Here is a 21718-nt window from a genome sequence, read left to right as displayed (position 1 = left end):
AAGAAGTACCGTATTTTTAATAGTGCCATAGTGAGGAAAGGTATCTCAGGGTCATTTAATTTGCATTTCTCTAATTATGAATATGTATGAACATTTATTCATGTCTGTGAATATTTTTTATGTGTGAATTGTTGGCTCATGTATTTTCCCCATTTTTTACTGAGTTTTTGGTCTCTGCCCCCCTACTTTTAAGGTCTAATATCAAGGGTAGGGCAAAAGTAGGTATATAGTTATTTGTATGGAAAATAATACAATAAATAACAATACAAGAATAAACTCTGTTTCATGTTCTCACACTTTTGCCCTACCCTTTAATTAGGGTTATTAGCTTTTGTTGTATGTTTTATTTTCTCTAAGTCTGATCTTGAATTTTCTCTTCTATTCACTCCACTGGCCATTTTGGCCATTCAGAGGTAGTACTCACTGTTTTTTGTTTTCTTTTTTAGCGAGAAAGAGCAAGAGTGAGAGAGAGACAGACAGACAGGAAGGGAGAGAGATGAGAGGCATCAACTCATAGTTGCAGCATCTTAGTTGTTCATTGATTGCCTCTCATACAGCCTTGACGAGGGTGGGGACACGGGGTAGCTGAGCCAGTGACCCTTTGCTCAAGCCAGCGACCATGGTGTCATGTCATTGATGGCATGCTCAAGCTGATGATTTCAGAGTTTTGACCCTGGGTCCTTAGAGTCCCATTTTGACACTCTATCCATTCAGCCACTGCCTGATCAGGCCCCACTGTTTTAATTATAAAGACTTTGTAGTAAATTCTAATATCTGGTAAAATTACTATGCTCTCACAATCCACACCCCCATAATTTTTCCTAGTTATTACTGCATATATTCCATATGAATTTTATTATTAACCTGTCTAGCTCCATAAAATAATATTATACTTCTAGTATTTTTGTTAGGATTGCACTTTATTCACAAATTAACTTAGAAAAAACTGACATCATTATAATAGTTAATATTCTAGAAGAACAAAGGATATTTTTCAAGTTTTTTTTGGTTTTTCAGGAGTGTTTTAAAATTTTCTTTACTTAAATTTTACACATTTTGTGTTAAATTTATTCCTAAGAATTTAACCTTCTCTTTGATTACTGTAAATGGGATTTTCCCTACCCTTCTGTCCTCTAATTGTTTACTGTTTGTATATATAAAGGCTATTTTTTGTTTTGTTTTGTATTTTTCCGAAGTTAGAAGTGAGGAGGCAGAGACAGACTCCGCATGAGCCTGACTGGGATCCACCCGGCATGTTCACCAGGGGGCAATGTTCGGCCCCTTTGGGGCATTGCTCCACAGCAACTGGAGCCATTCTAGCGCCTGAGGCGGAGGCCATGGAGCCATCCTCAGCGCCTGGGTAAACTTGGCTCCAATGTAGCCTTGGCTGCAGGAGGGGAAGAGAGAGTTAGAGAGAAAGGAGAGGGGGAAGGGTGGAGAAGCAGATAGGTGCTTCTCCTGTGTGCTCTGGCCAGGAATCGAACCCAGTAATTCCACACACCAGGCCAACGCTCTACCACTGAGCCAGCCGGCCAGGACCAAGGCTATTGTTTTTTATATATCAATTTTGTATCCTGCTATCACATGAAATTATTGCTCTTCATGTTTCATGCCTGTTTGAGCATTGATTTCTTCAGAATTTTCCAGGTATACTAATATAACATTTGCAAACAGTGCTAATTTTTTTTTTATCTACTCCTATATCTCTGATTTTTCTTGCCAAATTACATAGTTGATACCTGTAGCACAATGTTGCAAAGTAGTGGAGATAATAGACATGCTTGCTTTGTTCCAGGTCTGAGTAGAAATGCCTGTTCATTTCTCTATTAAATAAGACATTAGCTTTACATCTAAAGTATATATATTTTACCATGTTAGAAGAGTAATAACCCTAAAATTTCCATTTCCATGAGAGTTTTTATCATGAATGGATACTGAATTCTGTTAAAGGCTTTCTTAGCATCTCTGGAAATTATCAAATGGTTTTCCCCCTTAGATTAATTAATATACTATATATTATTAATAGATGTTCTAAGATTGAACCAACTTTGTAATCCTGGAATAAATCCCAGTTGGTCTTGGTATATTGTTTTCTTAATATGGTGTTGGATTGTTTACAAATATTTTCTGTGTGTTGAATGATCTGGTCTCAAGTTTTCTTTTTTTAAAAAAGATTTTAATTATTGATTTTTAGAGAGAGGAGAGAGAAAGAAAGGTGGGAGTCAGCAGAGCGGGAAGCATCAAGTCATAGTTGCTTCTCATATGTGCCTTGTCTGGGTAAGCCTGAAGGTTTCGAACTGGCCATCACAGCATTCCATCTTGATGCTTCATCCACTGCACCACCACAGGTCAGGCAAGTTTTCTTTCTGTGTGATGTCTTTGTTTAAGTATCAGTGTTATGTTTGCTTCCTATAAAGAATTAAGAAGTTTTTTGTTGTTTTTTCCTTTTCAAGTTCATATAACCTTAGCATTATCTGGTTTTTGAATGTCTGATAGAATTCTCCCATGAAACTATGCTGACCTAGAATTTTTGTGGGAGAGTTCCTCAAATAACTTTCTCAGTTTTTCTTTGAAAACTGGTCTACTTAATTTTCTGACTATAATATGGCTAATTTCAGTAATTTGTATTCCCTAGGAAATTATCTATTTCACCTGTATTTTCAAATTTATTTCTATAGAGCAGGACTCAGTAAACCTTTCCTTTTTAAAGGGCCAAAAAGTAAAATTTTTTTTCCTGAAGTGAGAAGCAGGGAGGCAGAGAGGCAGATTCCCGCATGCGCCCGACCGGGATCCACTGGCATGTCCACTAGGGGGTGATGCTCTGCCCATCAGAGGTGTTGCTATGTTGCAACTGGAGCCATTCTAGCGCCTGAGGTAGAGGCCATGGAGCCATCCTCAGCTCCTGGGTCAACTCTGCTCCAGTGGAGCCTTGGCTGCAGGAGGGGAAGAGAGAGAGAGAGAGAGAGAGAGAGAAAGGAGAGGGGGAAAGGTGGAGAAGAAGATGGGTGCTTCTCCTCTTTGCCCTGGCCAGGCATCAACCCCAGGACTTCCACATGCTGGGCCAACACTCTACCCACTGATCCAAGCAGCCAGGGCTCTAAAAAGTAAATATTTTAGGTTGTAAGCCATATTATCTATTTCACAGCTACTCAAGTTGCCATTATAGAACAAAAGCAGCCATAGCCAATATGTAAAAACAAAAACAAAAACAAAACAAAACAAAACAGGGGCCCTGGCCGGTTGGCGCAGTGGTAGAGCGTTGGCCTGGTCTGCGGAGGTCCCGGGTTTGATTCCCGGCAAGGGCACACAGGAGAGGCGCCCATCTGCTTCTCCACCCCTCTCCCTCTCTTTCCTCTCTGTCTCTCTCTTCCCCTCCCGCAGCCAAGGCTCCATTGGAGCAAAGATGGCCCAGGCGCTGGGGATGGCTCCTTGGCCTCTGCCCCAGGAGCTAGAGTGACTCTGGTCACAACAGAGCGACGCCCCGGAGGGGCAGAGCGTTGCCCCCTGGTGGGCATGCTGGGTGGATCCTGGTCGGGTGCATGCGGGAGTCTGTCTGACTGTCTCTCCCCGTTTCCAGCTTCAGAAAAATACAAAAAAAAAACAACCCCAAAAAACAAAAAACAACAACAAAAAACAGGGAGACAAGATGGCGATGGAGTAGGCAGACTTACCAACTACCACCTCCCAGAACCAAAGTGGATTACAAACTAATTTTAAGAACCATCATCTGGAAAAACCAACTTTGGACTAAACTAAGAGGAATCTTCAACCAAGGAACACTGAGAAAGTCACATTGAGACTGGTAGGAAAAGTGGAAACGTGGAGAGGACTGTCCAGCTCCCCGGAGCGAAAAGCAGCCGGGAGAGACTTGCATGGCAGGAAGTGAGTTTAGCAGAGAGGGGAGGATCCAGATCAAAGGAGAAAAAGAATATAGCAAAAGAGAAATACAGTTTTAAAGAATAAAATGGCAATAAACAACTACATATCAATAATAACCTTAAATGCAAATGGATTAAATGATCCAATCAAAATACATAGGGTAGCTGCCTCAATAAGAAAACAGGACCCCGCCCTGGCCGGTTGGCTCAGTGGTAGAGCGTTGGCCTGGCGTGCGGGAGTCCCAGGTTCTACTCCCGGCCAGAGCACACAGGAAAAGCGCCCATCTGCTTCTCCACCCCTAACCCTCTCCTTCCTCTCTGTCTCTCTCTTCCCCTCCCGCAGCCAAGGCTCCATTGGAGCAGCGTTTGCCCAGGCGCTGAGGATGGCTCTGTGGCCTCTGCCTCAGGCGCTAGAATGGCTCTGATTGTGGCAGAGCAACGCCCCAAGATGGGCAGAGCATCGCCCCCTGGTGGGCCTGCTAGGTGGATCCAGGTTGGGCGCATGCGGGAGTCTGTCTGACTGCCTCCCTGTTTCCAATTCAGAGAAATACACACACACACACAAAAAAAAAAATTTAAAAAAAAAAGAACCCATACATATGCTGTCTACAAGAGACACATCTTAAATCAAATAATGCACATAGACTGAAGGTAAAAGGATGGAAAAAATATTTCACATAAACGGAAATGAAAAAAAGCTGGGGTAGCAATACTTATATCAGACAAAATGGACTTTAAAACAAAGGCTATAGTAAGAGATAAAGAAAGTCACTACATAATGATAAAGGGAGCAATCCAACAGGAAGATATAACTATTATAAATAAGTATCTTCGCACCTAATACAGGAGCACCTAAATATATAAAGCAGACTTTGATGGATATAAAGAGCAAGATCAACAGCAATACTATAATAGTAGGGGATTTCAATACCCCACTAACATCACTAGATACATCCTCAAGAAAGAAAATTAACAAAGAAACAACAGACTTAAAGGACATACTAGATCAACTTGATTTTATACATATCTTCAGAACCTTTCACCCTAAAGCAACAGAATATATATTCTTTTAAGTGCTCATGGTACATTCTATAGGATAGACCACATGTTAGGGCACTAAAGCGGTCTCAACAAATTTAAGAAGACTGAAATCATATCGAGCACTTTCTCTGATCAAAATGGCATGAAAGGAGAAATCAAACACAACACAAAAACTGAAACGAGCACTTTCTCTGATCACAATGGCATGAAATTAGAAATCAACCACAACAGAAAAACTGAAAAATACTCAAACACTTGGAAACTAAATAGCATGTTATTAAATAACGAATGGGTTAACAATGAGATCAAAGAAGAAATAAAAAAATTCCTAGAAACGAACGATAATGAGCATACATCAATTCAAAATTTATGGGACACAGCAAAAGCAGTCCTGAGAGGGAAGTTCATAGCATTAAGGCATATCTCAAGAAGCTAGAAAAAGCTCAAACAAACAACTTGACCCTGCATCTAGAAGAAAGAGAAAAAGAACAGCAAGTAAAGCCCAGAGCTAGTAGAAGGAAGAAAATAATAAAGGTCAGAACAGAAATAAATGACATAGAGGCTAAAGAAACAATACAGAGGATCAATGAAACCAGGAGCTGGTTCTTTGAAAAGGTAAACAAGATCAATGAACCTTTAACCAGACTCACCAAGAAAAAAAGAGAGAGGACTCAAATAAATAAAATTAGAAATGAGAGGGGAGAAATAACAACTGACACAACAGAAATACAAAACATTGTAAGAAAATACTATGAAGAACTGTACGCCAAAAAACTAGACAACCTAGATGAAATGGACAAATTCCCTGAAACATATAATCTTCCAAAAATCAATCTGGAAGAATCAGAAAACCTAAACAGTCCAATTACAACAAATGAGATTGAAACAGTTATCAAAAAACTCCCAACAAAGAAAAGTCCTGGGCCTCATGGCTTCACAAGTGAATTCTACCAAATATTCAAAGAAGAACTAACTCCTATCCTTCTCAAGCAATTTCAAAAAATTCAAGAGGAAGGAAGACTTCCAAGCTCCTTTTATGAGGCAAGTATAATTCTGATTCCAAAACCAGGCAAAGACAACACAAAGAAAGAAAACTATAGGCCAATATCCCTGATGAATTTAGATGCTAAAATCCTCAACAAAATATTAGCAAACCAGATCCAGCAATATATGAAAAAAATCATACACCATGATCAAGTGGGATTTATTCTGGGGAGGCAAGGCTGGTACAATATTCGCAAATCAATGTTATTCATCACATAAACAAAAGGAAGGAGAAAAACCACATGATAATTTCAACAGATACAGAAAAAGCATTTGATAAAATCCAGCACCCATTCATGATCAAAACTCTCAGCAAAGTGGGAATACAGGGAACATACCTCAACATGATAAAGGCTATCTATGACAAACCCACAGCCAACATCATACTCAATGGGCAAAATTTAAAAGCAATCCCCTTAAGATCAGGAACAAGGCAGGGGTGCCCCCTTTCACCACTCTTATTCAACATAGTTCTGGAAGTCCTAGCCACAGCAATCAGACAAGAAAAAGAAATAAAAGGCATCCAAATTGGAAAAGAAGAAGTAAAACTATCATTATTTGCAGATGATATGATATTGTATATAGAAAACCCTAAAGTCTCAGTCAAAAAACTACTGGACCTGATAAATGAATTCAGCAAGGTGGCAGGATATAAAATTAATACTCAGAAATCAGAGGCATTTTTATACACTAACAATGAACTGTCAGAAAGAGAAATTAAGGAAGCAATCCCCTTCACCACTGCAACCAAGAAAATAAAGTACCTAGGAATAAATTTAACCAGGGAGATTAAAGACCTGTACTCGGAAAATTATAAAACATTGATAAAAGAAATCAGGGAAGATACAAACAAGTGGAAGCATATACTGCGCTCATGGTTAGGAAGAATAAACATCATTAAAATGTCTATATTATCCAAAGCAATTTATAAATTCAATGCAATACCGATTAAAATACCAATGACTTACTTCAAAGATATAGAACACATATTCCAAAAATTTATATGCAACCAAAAGAGAACAAGAATAGCCTCAGCAATCTTGAAAAGGAAGAATAAAGTGGGAGGTATCACACTTCCAGATATCAAGTTATACTACAAGGCCACTGTACTCAAAACAGCCTGGTACTGGCATAAGAACAGGCATATAGATCAATGGAACAGAACTGAGAACCCAGAAATAAACCCACAGTTTTATGGACAACTGATATTTGACAAAGGAGGTAAGAGCATACATTGGAGTAAAGACAGCCTCTTCAACAAATGGTGTTGAGAAAATTGGACAGCTACCTGCAAAAAAATGAAACTAGACCACCAACTTACACCATTCACAAAAATAAACTCAAAATGGATAAAAGACTTAAATGTAAGCCGTAAAACCATAAGCATCTTAGTAGAAAACATAGGCAGTAAGCTCTCTGACATCTCTGGCAGCAATATATTTGCCGATTTATCTCCACGGGCAAGTGAAATAAAAGACAGAATAAACAAATGGGACTATATCAAACTAAAAAGTTTCTGCACAGCTAAAGACAATAAGAACAGAATAAAAAGATAAACTACACAATGGGAGAATATATTGGACAATATGTCTGATAAGGGGTTAATAAACAAAATTTATAAAGAACTTGTAAAACTCAATACCAGGAAGACAAACAATCCAATCAAAAAATGGGCGAAAGAAATGAATAGACACTTCTCCAAAGAGGACATACAGATGGCCAATAGGCATATGAAAAAAATGTTCAACATCACTAATCATTAGAGAAATGCAAATTAAAACCACAATGAGATATCACCTCACACCAGTCAGAATGGCGCTCATCAACCAAACAACACAGAATAAGTGCTGGCGAGGATGTGAAGAAAAGGGAACCCTCCTGCATTGCTGGTGGGAATGCAGACTGGTGCAGCTACTGTGGAAAACAGTATGGAGATTCCTCAAAAAATTAAAAATCGAACTGCCTTTTGACCCAGCTATACCACTGTTAGGAATATACCCCAAGAACACCATAGCACTGTTTGAAAAGAAGAAATGCACCCCCATGTTTATGGCAGCATTGTTCACAATAGCGAAGATCTGGAAACAGCCCAAGTGTCTGTCAGTGGACGAGTGGATTAAAAAACTTTGGTACATATATACTATAGAATACTACTCAGCCATAAGAAATGATGACATCAGCCTGATCTGTGGTGGTGCAGTGGATAAAGTGTCAACCTGGAAACGCTGAGGTTGCCGGTTCAAAACCCTGGGCTTGCCTGGTCAAGGCACATATGGGAGTTGATGCTTCCTGCTCCTCCCCCCTTCTGTCTCTCCCCCCCCATAATGAATAAATAAAATCTTAAAAAAAAAAAGAAATGATGACATCAGATCATTTACAACAACATGGATGGACCTTGATAACATTATACTGAGCAAAATAAGTAAATCAGAAAAAACTAAGAACTATATGATTCCATACATAGGTGGGACATAAAAATGAGACTCAGAGTCGTGGACAAGAGTGTGGGGGTTACGGGGTGGGGGGGAGGAGAGGGAGGGGGTTGGGGGAGGGGAGGGGAGGGGTACAAAAAAAAACCAGTTAGAAGGTGAAGGAAGACAATTGGACTTTGGGTGAAGGGAATGCAGTATAATCAAATGTCAAAATAACCTAGAGATGTTTTCTCTGAACATATGCACCCTAATTTATCAATGTCACCCCATTAAAATTAATTTTAAAAAAAGGCACTGAAAACCCTATTGCCATTTCCGACATCCTATTTGTGTGAAGCGGGATTTTCTGCAGTGACAGCAACCAAAACAAAATTACGGAATAGACTGGACATAAGCAACACACTTCCGGTGTCATTGTCTCCCATTACCCCTAGATGGGACTGTCTCATTGCAGAGAAACAAGTTCAGGGCTCCCACTGATTTAGCGTTATGGTTGTTGAGAGATAGGCTACTATCTCTCATTCTATATAAACATTATAATAAATAACCCTTAACTTACAATATTCATAACATGGTGAGTTGTATTTTTCATGCACTTTATATTTGTTTTTGTGTTGTATCTTATTTTTAAGGCATGTTTAAACGTTACCATAGTGACTGGAAAGTGTTTGGAGGCAGAGAGGATGTTACTCATGTTATGTTGTTGGTACAATGTTAAGAGGACGCTTCTAATAAAGTTGCATACGAGTACACAGTGAAAAAACAACAACAAAACAACAGTCTGACCTGTGGTGAGACAGTAGATAAGGCATCAACCTGGAATGCTGAGGTTACCAGTTCGAAACCCTGGGCTAGCCCAGTCAAGGCACATATAAGAAACAACTACTATGGGTTGCTGCTTCCCACTCTTCCCCTCTGCCATCCCCATTCTATCTCCTCTCTCTAAAATCGATAACTAAAATCTTAAAAAAATATGCACAGCTGTTCCATTAAGTCTTTATGTTAAGACAGGTGGCCAGTGGGCTGTCAAACCCTGCCAAAGTAGTCTCTTATAATTTGAAATACTTGTTCCAATGGTTATTTCTCTCTCAAGTTTTTACATTCATGCTTTCTTCAATTTTTTTAAGTTACCCACTGATTTACTTATTTTGCTAGTTATTTCAAAAAGCCAAGTTTTTTATTAGATCCATCTTTTTGTATTCTTTTTCTCATGAATTTCTGCTTTTATCACTATTAATTCCTTCCTTATAGTTCCTAGTTTTCTGAGCTGGAAATTTAATTCATTTATTTTTATTTTTTCACTTTTAATAGATTATTTAGGGCAATAGATTTCCTTCTAATCACTGCTTTAAATGTATTCCTTGTATTCTGGTATGTAGTGTTTTCAATGTCATTATTTCTTTAAAATGCTGTCAGTTCAGAGCGTTCTTCCCTTTTGTACATGTGTTAATAAGTTTTAAGATTTCCAGGTGGAACAACCAGATTTTGGTTTTTTTAGGAACCTCTAATTTTATTACATTGTGATCAAGACAGTGTTGTTTGTGGTATTTCTACTTTGTGGTAGTTATTGGTATTTCCTTTGTGACCTATATATAATCAATTTCTGTGAATGTGACAGGAGGTCTCTATTATTGGGTTGTCAATTGTGTGTGTGTGTGTGTGTGTGTGTGAGTGTATAACTCCCATATCTTATAAAACATATCCTATTATGTTGTTTAGAGCTTTTATCTCACTTATGTTTTTCTTTTCATTTGATCTGCCTTGTGCTGAGATTGGTATATTAAAGTGTCCTATTGCTTGTGTCTCTCAGTATATTTCCTTGCACCTCCTACAGTTTTGTTTTATGGAGTTGGCTGCTGCTATTTTATTTATTGTCACTCTAACAAAGAGGTGCTTTCTATTTTTTTTTTTACTTATTTGTTTTGGTGGTTAGGTAATAGCTCTCCAATTTTGTGGTTTTCTTTTTCTTGAAGGACTCTAAAGTTCCCCTTTATCATCCTTTAAATCAGTGTTTTCAACCTTTTTACACTTCGGTACCAGTGAAAATAGGAAAACTGTTTTGGAGACCACTAAGGTAGAAATCACCCTGAGCATAAGCAAATTCGACTAAGATCACTGGGTCTATAATCTTCATACCACATCAGCAGGGTTAACTCTCTTGCAGACTGGCAGGAAATTTCTGACAGACCAGTGGTTGAAAAACACCACTTTAAACGATGCAGTGAATAGTGCTTTCTTGGCTAAAGAAATAAGAGGAATGAATAATCTACCTGAAATTGTTATTGTACTAAAAGTCATATTGCTGCAGCTCTCAGAATAATATATACTTTTCAGTAGCACCCATGTAGTAATGGTTATCTCTCCTATTCCTAGGAATTAAAATCTTCTCTTTAGATAGTCAAAAAAAATTTTTTTTAATAAATTTTTATTAATTTTAATGGGGTGACATCAATAAATCAGGGTACATATATTCAAAGAAAACATGTCCAGGTTATCTTGTCATTCAATTATGTTGCATACCCATCACCCAAAGTCAGATTGTCCTCCATCACCCTCCATCTAGTTTTCTCTGTGCCCCTCCCTCCCCTCCTTCCCTCCCCCCCCCCACTACCACCACACTCTTGTTCATGTCTCTTAGTCTCGTTTCTATGTCCCACCAATGTATGGAATCATGCAGTTCTTGGTTTGTCTGATTTACTTATTTCAGATAGTCAAAAAATTTTAAAACTGCTGATCTGTGGTGGCGCAGTGGATAAACGTCGACCTAGAACACTAGGTTGCCAGTTCAAAACCCTGGGCTTGCCTGATCAAGTCACATACAGGAAGCAACTACTATGAGTTGATGCTTCCTGCTTTACCCCCTACTTTCTCTAAAAATTTTTCTAAAAATCAATATATAACACCTAAAAAAAAATGTCAAAAGTGGTGAAAACAGGTTACTTAACTTGCCATGGATGTATCAAAGGATAATCGATCTCTATCAACTGACATTTCTCCCCTTTATGTTCGTCCGATAACTAAGTAGCTTTACGTGTATAAAATGATAACAAAGTAGCCTCTTTGTTAGATAAGGGAAAGAGTAAGTGCAAGAAATCTATTTTATGCCATATTGAATGGGTTGTGTACTTAGCTTTTGTTTTTATTTATTTATTTATTTATTTTTCAGAGAGAGAGAGAGGGATAGACAGGGACAGACAGACAGGAATGGAGAGAGATGAGAAGCATCAATCATTAGTTTTTCATTGCATGTTGCAACACCTTAGTTGTTCATTGATTGCTTTCTCATATGTGCCTTGACCGCGGGCCTTCAGCAGACTGAGTAACCCCTTGCTGGAGCCAGCGACCTTGGGTTCAAGCTGGTGGGCTTTTTGCTCAAACCAGATGAGCCCGCGCTCAATCTGGCGACCTCAGGGTCTCGAACCTGGGTCCTCTGCATCCCAGTCCAATGCTCTATCCACTGCGCCACCGCCTGGTCAGGCTGTTTTTATTTTTATGTTTTTAAGTTATTGGTGAGGAGACGGAAGGTTTAGAGAAAGAGTAGGGATACAGATTTTGGCTTTTGGCATAAGTCAAATTTATTTGTGGTTCTGTTAAGATTAGTATTAGTCTTATTTTAAATATAATAGTTTTCAAAGTACATCAGAATAATCCTCGGTGAGGAATGCTGCATTAACTTGTTTTACATTAGATTACGTATCTTAATACCACCCATACTTCCTAGGGAAGGGATAAGACACACAAGGAGATCCAGCTGATCTAGTAGGAGTAAACAGCCAGGAGAAGCAATGTATAAAGTACTCTGAAAATTACTATTTAACATGGCTTAATAAAATCATGATAAGCCAATTAGTATGCTATTAAATATTTAGTATGCTATTAACTATAACTATCAGTATTCTTTGTTTATAATAATCATCAATCAAGCTCTAAAAATGACTTTCTCAAGTTTATGAAAATTTCATTTATTCCCCAGTATCTCTGACACTCCAATTATATGCCAAAGTTCTAGAAATTGGGAATATAGTAGCATGTTTGACAGATACAACTTATGAAACTTTTAAGTCTAAGTAGAAAGAGCCTGACCAGGCGGCGGCAAAGTGGATAGAGTATCAGACTGGGATGCAGAGGACCCAGGTTGGAGATCCCGAGGTCACCAGCTTGAGCGTGAGCTCATCTGGTTTGAGCAAAGCTCACCAGCTTGGACCCAAGGTCACTGGCTTGAGCAAGGGCTTACTTGGTCTGCTGAAGGCCTACGGTCAAGGCACATATGAGAAAGCAATCAATGAATAACTAAGGTGTCACTACGAAAAACTAATGATTGATGTTTCTCATCTCTCTTCGTTCCTGCCTGTCTGTCCCTATCTGACTTTCTCTCTGTCTCTGGTAAAAAAAAAAAAAAAAAAAAAAAAAAAAAAGTCTAAGTAGAAAGATAGAAAATTAAACAGGTGTGATGAGTATCTCAATAAAGAAGTATGGGGGTTACCTAAGCATAAAAGGGGTCTATATGAAATCCTTTACCCTTTAGCTGAGACTTGAAGGATAGGTAGAAGCCAGCAAGACCACAGGGTTTAGGAACAGTGTATGTGGTTTGCAAAGGCCAGGAGTGAGAGCACATTCCAGGAACTGGAAAAGAACTATGGGGTGGCTGGAACACTGCAGAGACAGCTGAAAAGATCAGAAAGATCCGTTCTATAGAGACTCTTGTGAGCCACTTAAGAACTCAGGGACTTTTGTCTAGGAGCCACTGAAAGGTTTTCAGAGAGTGACACAATCAGATGTGCAGTTTAAAAAAAAAAATCCAACCAATCAATCAACAATAGTTAAAGAACACCAATTGGAGCAAAGCAGCATAATAGGCTTAAGGGCAATATACAGATCAAAGAGTTTGGATTCCCAATGAGCCTTTAAACATTTTAATTTTATTTTTATTTTATTTATTCATTTTTAGAGAGGAGAGAGAGACAGAAAGGGAGAGAGAGGAGAGAGAGAAGGGGGGAGGAGCTGGAAGCATCAACTCCCATATGCGCCCTGACCAGGCAAGCCCAGGCTTCAAACCGGCGACCTCAGCATTTCCAGGTCAACGCCCCATCCACTGCGCCACCACAGGTCAGGCAAGCCTTTAAACATTTTAGAAATGTTTAGAGTTCTAGACGTAACAAATGCATATATTCCTGAAGGGAGAGAGATGGGCTGTAGTACTGTGGAAAGTACTGTAATCTTAGGGCTTCAAAGATGGGGTAAGGTTTCAGATGGGAGAGGGGCCATATGAAAGAGAAAGTGGTTGAAAATTAATCTAGAAAGGCAAATTTGAGCTATATGTGGAAGACTTCAAATGTCTAAGTAAGAAGTCTGAAATCTGTCCATAGAAGAAGGTAGAGCCATTGACAATTTCTTAGCAAATGAGCATGTTGAGAGCGTGATAAATAAATCAGGAAAAATGCAGGACCCAGGAAAGACAGGAGCCTTTTATTGTGCTCCAAATGTTGCTAATGTAAATATCAGCGGCAGAGAAGGGAAACAGATGTGGAAGCTATTACAAAAAAACCAAGGCAGAGTTAAAACGCCTGCCTGAATTTTTGGACTTTTATTATGTTTGTCTTTTTTTTTTTTTTACAGAGACAGAGAGAGTCAGAGAGAGGGATAGACAGGGACAGACAGACAGGAACAAAGAGAGATGAGAAGCATTAATCATCAGTTTTTGGTTGTAACACCTTAGTTATTTATTGATTGCTTTCTCATATGTGCCTTGACCATGGGCCTTCAGCAGATCGAGTAACCCCTTGCTTGAGCAAGTGACCTTGGGTCCAAGCTGGTGAGCTTTGCTCAAACCAGATGAGCCCACACACAAGCTGGCAACCTCGGGGTCTTGAACCTGGGTCCTCCGCATCCCAGTCCAACGCTCCATCCACTACGCCACCGCCTGGTCAGGCTGTTTGTCTTTTAATTCCATTTTTCTAGTCATTCATTTTCATCCTATTTTACAAAAGTATAGAGCTGTTAAAAATTTTAAGAAACCTGACCCGTGTTGGCATAGGGATAGAGTGTCGACCTGGAACGCTGAGGTTGCTGGTTCAAAACCCTGGGCTTAGCCTGACCAGGCGGTAGTGCAGTGGATAGAACGTTGAACTAGGATGTGGAGGACCCAGGTTCGAGACTCCGAGGTCACCAGCTTGAGCACGGGCTCATCTGGTTTGAGCAAGGCTCACCAGCTTAAGCCCAAGGTCGCTTGCTCCAGCAAGGGGTCACTCGGTCTGCTGTAGGTCCCCCCCTCAAGACACATATGAGAAATCAATCAATGAACAACTAAGGAGCCACAATGAAGAACTGATGTTTCTCATCGCTCTCCCTTCCTGTCTCTCCCTCTCTTACTCTGTCTCTGCCACAAAAAAAAATTAATTAAATAAAATAAAAATCTGCTTTAAAAAGAAAAAAAAATCCTGGGCTTACCAGGTCAAGGCACAAACAAGAAGCAATCAATGAACAACTAAAGTGAAGCAACTATGAGCTTGCTTCCCCTCCCCCCAAAAAATAAATGAATGAATGAATGTTAAAAAACCCCCACAAAAAACCTGGTCCTTTACATGATAGTTTGAGAGGCACTACTGAAGTATTTACAGCTTGCACCTGAAATCTAAGTAGATTACTGTACCTCTGTCAACACATTTTAAAATAAATACAAATTTGAATATGGACTGGCTATTATAGGTTATGTATATATTTATTCTTAATTTCCTTAGTTGTAATAATACCACTCTGATTATGTAGGAGAATGGTACTTTTAGGAGCTATGTATTGTCTGGAACTTACTGAATGGGTTCAGTAATAGAAAAAGACACAAAGCAGGTATTTCAAAAACACACAGTTGAAGCAAATATGACTAAATGTTAACAATGGTTGAATTTAGGGGGTGGGATGACAACAATCAACTTTTGAATAATATAACATTAAAAAATATTTAAATAAATAGTACATAACAAAACCAAGGTCCTCCATACCCCAAAGTGACAAGATCAGTATCCTTTGGTATGACTTCTGGATCGTCCTCTTCCTCAAGGCACTTCAATTTATCAAGTCTGCAAAAAAAAAAAAAAAGAAAAAAAAAGTAATCAAGCATTTTGTTCGTAGTGAGTCAGGATGGTGCCCTAAATACATCACTGAATAATTATGAAGTGAGATAAAATCCAGTGAAGGCTCTGAGGCAAGAATTCAAAGCAGATACTCTGTAAGTAAAAGCATATACAATCCCTGGCGGGTTACTCAATAGGTTAGAGCGTCCACCCAAAACAAACCACCAAGGTTGTGGTCCCATCCCCGGTCAGGGCACATATGACAACTAAATGTAATAAAATGTGAATGCTTCCCTCTTTCTCTGGCTCTCTCCCCCTTTCTCTGTGTCTCTAAAAATCAATCAATCAAAAAAAAAAAAAAAAAAAAAAAAGCAAATGCGGGCAATTAAAAGAGGCTAACATTGTGCTAAATGGAGATAGAAAAATATTTGTACAGTTATTTTCGCATTTTCACCCCAAACAAGGCACTTGAGGAGAAAATTTCAGTAATAGCATACCCCCCCCCCCCCCGTATGTCCCCAAAAGATTTTAACACTTCTCCTGTTAAATCTTTCAGCCTCACCGTTACTAAGGTTCCTACATTATCAATGGCACTTACAAGTCGCTGTTCCTCTGACTGCTTTTCTACATTAACGAGCACTTTAAGAATTAACGAATAGAAAACCTAGTCTTTTATGCAGCTGTCTCGTCCTCTCAATCCAACACGTAGAGACTGTGCATTCCGCTCACAGGAACTCTCTCGGTGTTCCGGGAAAGCTCCCGCAGATTGAAACCTTTCAAAGGGCGGTCCTTCTTCCCCAGGGAGTAAACCCCCGGCCCTCCCAAGGGGGGTCCCGGGGAGCGCAGGGCAAAGCTGCACCCAGGTTGGCCCCAAGCAGCTAGAGCTCCCCGGCCCTGCACTCACCCGCAAACTGCCCTCAGCTCGGCCGCCGCCTCCAGGCTGCAGCCCAGATCTCGGGCCACCGCGGCATCCTCCCAGTCGGAATCGACGACCCGTCCCAGCCCTGGCAGCGCGGATGCCGGTGGCTCCTCCAGCGACAAATCCCCTTGCCCGCGCAGCCGGCCACGCCACAGCTCCCCGAAGGCGCCCACATGGAAGGCGCGCGTGTTTAGCTCGGGAAGCTCGTACTCTGGAAAGTTGCAGCCGCCACTGCTGGAGACCTGATCCTGCCCACTGTTCACCCCACTGCACGTTGGGATGCCCCGGTTCCCTTCAGCCATATTCGCTCCACTCTCTTCCCTGCAGAAGCAAGACGATCAAGGCCTTGCGGAGCGTGATGGGACTTGTAGTTGCACATGGCCCTGGCGCGAGCGGCGGGACTGCGCAGGCCGAACTTCAGACACTACATTTCCCGGAAGGCTCCGGGCCAGCGGCGCCGCGAGCCTCCGCGTGCAGGGGCGAGCGCATTGTTCTCCGCTCGGGGCGGTGCAAGAGTGGTAGTTCTCTCTGCCACGCAGCTTGTCGCTTATGCTTCGCGGCCCCAAACGTCAGGTAGCGTAGCTCTCTGCTGGGTGGGGCGGCCTCTACACACCCTTGGGTCTCGCTCTTTACTGTTTCTCCGTCTTGGGTGCGGGACTTTTCTTGCTTTCTAGAGTCGGTGGGCTGCGCTGCTGCCTCAGTGCCCCGGAATCTGGGAGAGATGGGGGATGAGGGCCGAGATCTGGCACACACCGGCCCTTCAAATCCGGTTCCTTAAGGACCTCTCCAAAGCCCTCATGTTCGCGTGTATATATGATATATTCGTGTGCAATGTTGCACACTCACACAGTAGAGTTTATTGAGCGTCTACTGTGTGTCAGACACTCACTATACATTGTTAACCCTAATGTATATTGATACAAATCACAGGGTTTCCAGGGTCCCTATGTTGGTCTTGAAGAAGGAGTTAACTGGGTTACAGAATCAGGATTGGAACTAAGCTGTCTCGCTTCTCCCAGAGGCCCCAAAGGAAGGAGCAAGACACAATGAGCAAACCCTGATTATATATATATATTTATTGGGGTATATATAGTTCACATAGTATATACTTCACCCATTTAAAGTGTGCATTCCAGCCTGGCTTGAGCATTGTCCCGTTATGCCAAGATTGTGGGTTTGATACTTGGTCAGGGAGGGCACATGCAAGAATCAACCAATGTATGCATAAGTAAATGGAACAACAAATCTTGTTACTCTCTCTCAAAAAATCAGCAAGTAAATACAAAAATTAAAAAAGTGTTCATTCCATGGTTCTTAGTATAGAGTTGTGCAACAATCACAATTTGAGAACATTTTCACAACTCCCAAAAGAAACCACGTACCTTTTAATTTAATTTAATTTAATTTTTTTTTATAGAGACAGAGAGTAAGTCAGAGAGAGGGATAGACAGGGACAGACAGACAGGAACGGGAAGAGATGAGAAACATCAATCATTAGTTTTTCGTTGCGCATTGCAACACCTTAGTTGTTCACTGATTGCTTTCTCATACGTGCCTTGACCGTGGGCCTTCAGCAGACCGAGTAACCCCTTGCTAGAGCCAGCAACCTTGAGTTCAAGCTGGTGGGCTTTTGCTCAAACCAGATGAACCCAGGCTCAAGCTGGCGAGCTCGTGGTCTCGAACCTGGGTCCTCTGCATCCCAGTCCGACGCTCTATCCACTGCTCCACTGCCTGGTCAGGCGAAACCACGTACCTTTTAGTAATCACTCCTAATTCTCTCAATTCCCCCATCCCTAGCCAACCACTAATCTTCCTGTCTATAGATTTATATTCTGGGCATTTAATATAAGTGAAGTCTTATGTGTTGTGTTTTTGTAACTAGCTGCTTTCACTTAGCATAATATTTTCAGTCCTTATATCCATATTGCAGCATGTATCAGTACTTCATTTCTTTTTATAGTTAAATAATAATTGAATTATATGGATACTGTATTTTGTTTTTCCATTCCTCAAAAGGTTGTTTCCAACTTTTGGCTATTGTGAATAATGCTGCTATGAATATTTGTGTGCAGTTTTTGTGTGGAGATATATTTTCACTTCACTTAGATATCTATATCTGTATCTATGTATCTAGGAGTAAAATTACTGGGTCACATGGTAACTCTATGTTAAATAATTTGAATAACTGCCAGGCTGTTTTCTACAGTAGCTGCCCCATTTTACATTCCTACCAGCACTGTATGAGGATTCTGATATCTCCATATCCTTGTCAGCACTTGTTATTATCTGCCATTTTCATTATAGCCATCCCAGTGGTTGTGAAATAGGATCTTTGGGGTTTTTTTTAATTTTTATTGATTTTAGAAAGAAGAAGGGAAAGAGAGAGAGAGAGAGAGAGAGAAACATTGATGTTTTGTCCCTCTTAGTTATGCATTTATTGGTCTATTTTTGTATGTGCCCTGATTGGGGATTGAACCTGCAACCTTGACATACTGGGATGACCCTCTAACCAACTGAGCTTACCCAGCCAGGGCCTATCTTGTGGTTTTGATTTGCATTTCTTTTATGACTAATGATACTGAGCATCTTTTGCTTATTGACCATTTATACATCTTTGGAGAAATGTCTATTCAAGTCCATTGCCCATTTCAAAATAATATTATATGTTTTTCTTCCTCTCCTCTCTCTCTCTCTCTCTCTCTCTCTCTCTCTCTCCCCCTCTCTGCAACCTGGGCTCCATTGGAGCAAAGTTGCCCCAGGCGCTGAGGATGGCTTCATGGCCTCCGTCTCAGGCGCTGGAATGGCTCCAGCCACAACAGAGCAGCTGCCCAGATGGGCAGAGCATTGCCCCCGAGTGGGCATGCTGAGTGGATCCCAGTCGGGCGCATGCGGGAGTCTGTCTCCCTGCTTCTCACTTAGGAAAAAAAAAAAGATTATATGTTTTTTTGTAGGAGTCGTGGTATTTATAGACATCTGCTTTGTTTGTCTGCCTGACATTCTACTTCTTAGAACTTACCTTCCTTACTCCTTTTGGTCTTCCTGGTGCTGCCAATCATAGAACCGTTCCTACTCAGGCCACAGTAATTGGGTTAAAGATGAGCAAATTACTCAACTATAGCCAATCAGAATCCCCCTCTGAGATTTTATTTATAACTAGTAACACTCCCTTCCTTCTGAGGATCCAAGGATGTGACCTACACATAGACTGTATTGACTAATGGGAGAGTTGGAAGAAAGCCAATAGTTTAAATAAGCAAAAGTAGAAGGCGAAAGAGAGAAGTCACGTGACTTGGAACAATTGTGGTTAAGGTCATCTTCCTCCCTAGACATGTAGCGTGTGTGTGTGTAATATTAAACTAGTTTGAATTGGAGTCTCAACCTAAAGACTAATATAATAGTCTTCCCCTGGACCTGTGAGACTTGATCCAAATCTTTCCACAGGGGTAGCTCTCCAGAGAGTGAAGTCAAACTTCAGGTGAGAAGAACTCTTAACATACATCTGGAGATTTAATAATGTTGGTTTCAGGGCTGGAAACCAGGATGGCTCCTAAACAGCAAGGAGTAGGGGCTGGACCAGAATGAGCACTGCCAAGGAAGGGTTAGTTTTCACTGTGAGATGTGTCATTGGGTAGCAGCAGCATGAGGCATCAGCAGGTAAGAAGGATTTGTAGTGAGTACCACTAGCGATCACAACCACTCACTTGAGTCTTATCAACAGCCAGTCCTTGGAATAAGGCTGAAGGGGTCCAGAATAGCCACTGTAGCATACAAATTACTTTGAGCAGAAGGCATTTGAAAATAGGCTTTCCCCCTTATACTTCATTTTCTACCTAAATGGTGAGCCTCCCAAAAGAACTGAATTGTCATAAAGCCCCTCTCTGCGACCAGAGAAGATTGACTAGAAGTGGGCATCACACCGAAACAGATATTGTCACAAAACTCCCATCTATTCTCTTTAAGGGCCCATTTATTCTTCCCAAAAGTCATTTGTTTTGTCTTAAGTGTTCTTTCTCTCTCTTCCCTACTAAGAAGTCATTTGTTTTCCTGTAATTGCCCTGCTCCCCCACCTCCTATTAAGATGGTACATAAGCTCTAATTCAAAGAGCCTTTCAGAGTCACCTTTTTCTGGGAACTCTTCCATATCATACATATGTGAGTAAAAATCTATCTTTTTTCTTGCTATCTTTTGTTAGTTTAATTCACAGGCCCCCAGTGACTGAACCTAGATGGTGGACTGTGGGAGACTGCAAACTGACAAAAGTTCTCATAGTTTAAGGCTTAAGCCAAAGAGCTAAGCTCTTCCCCACAACCTCCGATTGTTTGATTAAGTTGGTAAAGGGAATTGACATGCCTCTCCCCACACCTCCATGTTAGCTGCCATGCTGATGGTTTCTACTAGTCCCATCACCCATGTCCCTCGAGGAGACTGGAGGCAGTTTTCTTTTTACCCTTTGTTTTGTGAAATTAAGATGTTATGCATGGTGGGGGTCTTCTGCAAATGGGAGAATTCTTGGTTTGCCTGAGAAATGTGACTTTGTATCTGAGCTCTCTTTGTTTTGCAAATGGCTTTGCTCTCTGCACTATAAATAAAGTGCTTTGGGGTTATAGGCTCATTCTGTAGGTCATCAGTTTACAAGAGGCCTCCCAATCCCATCCATTTTCTCTCTGTTTATTTTCTAATCCTCCGATGTTCCCACTTAAGACCTGCAAAATTACAAGTTGCGCTGGTTTGTGACAGTGGAGGGAAAGTTTTTCTTCTCCATCAAGGCCATAGCAAAGGCAGCTTCTGGCCCTGTGGCAAATTTGGCAGATGAGAGTATTAATAGACCTGGTACTAGAACCAAACAACAGCAGAAAGAAGGTAGAAAGATTCTAAAGTCCCAATATAGGTATAGTCCCTATGATTCTAGCTGAGCTTTGTATGATTCTTGAGGAAGGAAAAAACTCTAATGTTTCCCAATTGGGAAAGACAGGTTAGTAAACCAGGACAAGTGGAACAGTGAAACTGAGACAGACAGTTAAACAGCCAAGCAGTTTATAGCCATCTAGTAAATCAAAATCCCATCTTCCCTAACCAAGGGCACTTAAGAGTAAATGGTTTAGCCCAAGCATGGCCAACATATGGCCCGCAGGCCAGATCCGGCCCGCGTAATGAGTTTATGCGGCCTGCGATTAAATTTTTAATATTCTCCACACAGCGCACTGTGGAAATGAAATAAGTGGTACTTTTAAATCGTTAGACATAAACTAGGATATCTTCAGTAATCTTCAGCTCAACTTATATTTGTGAACAAACTTTTTCTTTAATGAATCTAAATAAAAGTACAGGATCAAAAT

The 21718-nt window shown here is 40.6% G+C and overlaps 1 protein-coding gene and 1 long non-coding RNA gene across 3 annotated transcripts in view; one reads left to right on the top strand and one right to left on the bottom strand.

Annotated features, from left to right (window-relative positions):
* Positions 1 to 16709, bottom strand: part of SNAPC3 (small nuclear RNA activating complex polypeptide 3) — a 54580-nt gene extending 37871 nt beyond the window's left edge. Inside the window, exons 1-2 of the mRNA XM_066368207.1 lie at positions 16367 to 16709; positions 15391 to 15468 (exon numbers count right to left, since the gene is read on the bottom strand). Of these exons, the coding sequence (XP_066224304.1) occupies positions 15391 to 15468; positions 16367 to 16683 (395 nt within the window). The 5' untranslated portion in view covers positions 16684 to 16709. The remainder of the gene's footprint in view (positions 1 to 15390; positions 15469 to 16366) is intronic.
* Positions 16710 to 16904: 195 nt separating this feature from the next.
* Positions 16905 to 21718, top strand: part of LOC136393027 (uncharacterized) — a 63607-nt gene continuing 58793 nt past the window's right edge. For both annotated transcript variants that reach the window (XR_010749019.1, XR_010749018.1), the window contains exon 1: positions 16905 to 16954. This is a non-coding gene — a long non-coding RNA (uncharacterized lncRNA). The remainder of the gene's footprint in view (positions 16955 to 21718) is intronic.

Source organism: Saccopteryx leptura, chromosome 2 (assembly GCF_036850995.1).
Source record: "Saccopteryx leptura isolate mSacLep1 chromosome 2, mSacLep1_pri_phased_curated, whole genome shotgun sequence".
In the NCBI taxonomy this organism is placed as follows: Eukaryota; Metazoa; Chordata; class Mammalia; order Chiroptera; family Emballonuridae; genus Saccopteryx; species Saccopteryx leptura.
Note: the sequence above shows the minus strand (reverse complement) of the source record. Positions and strands in the feature narration are given on the sequence as shown.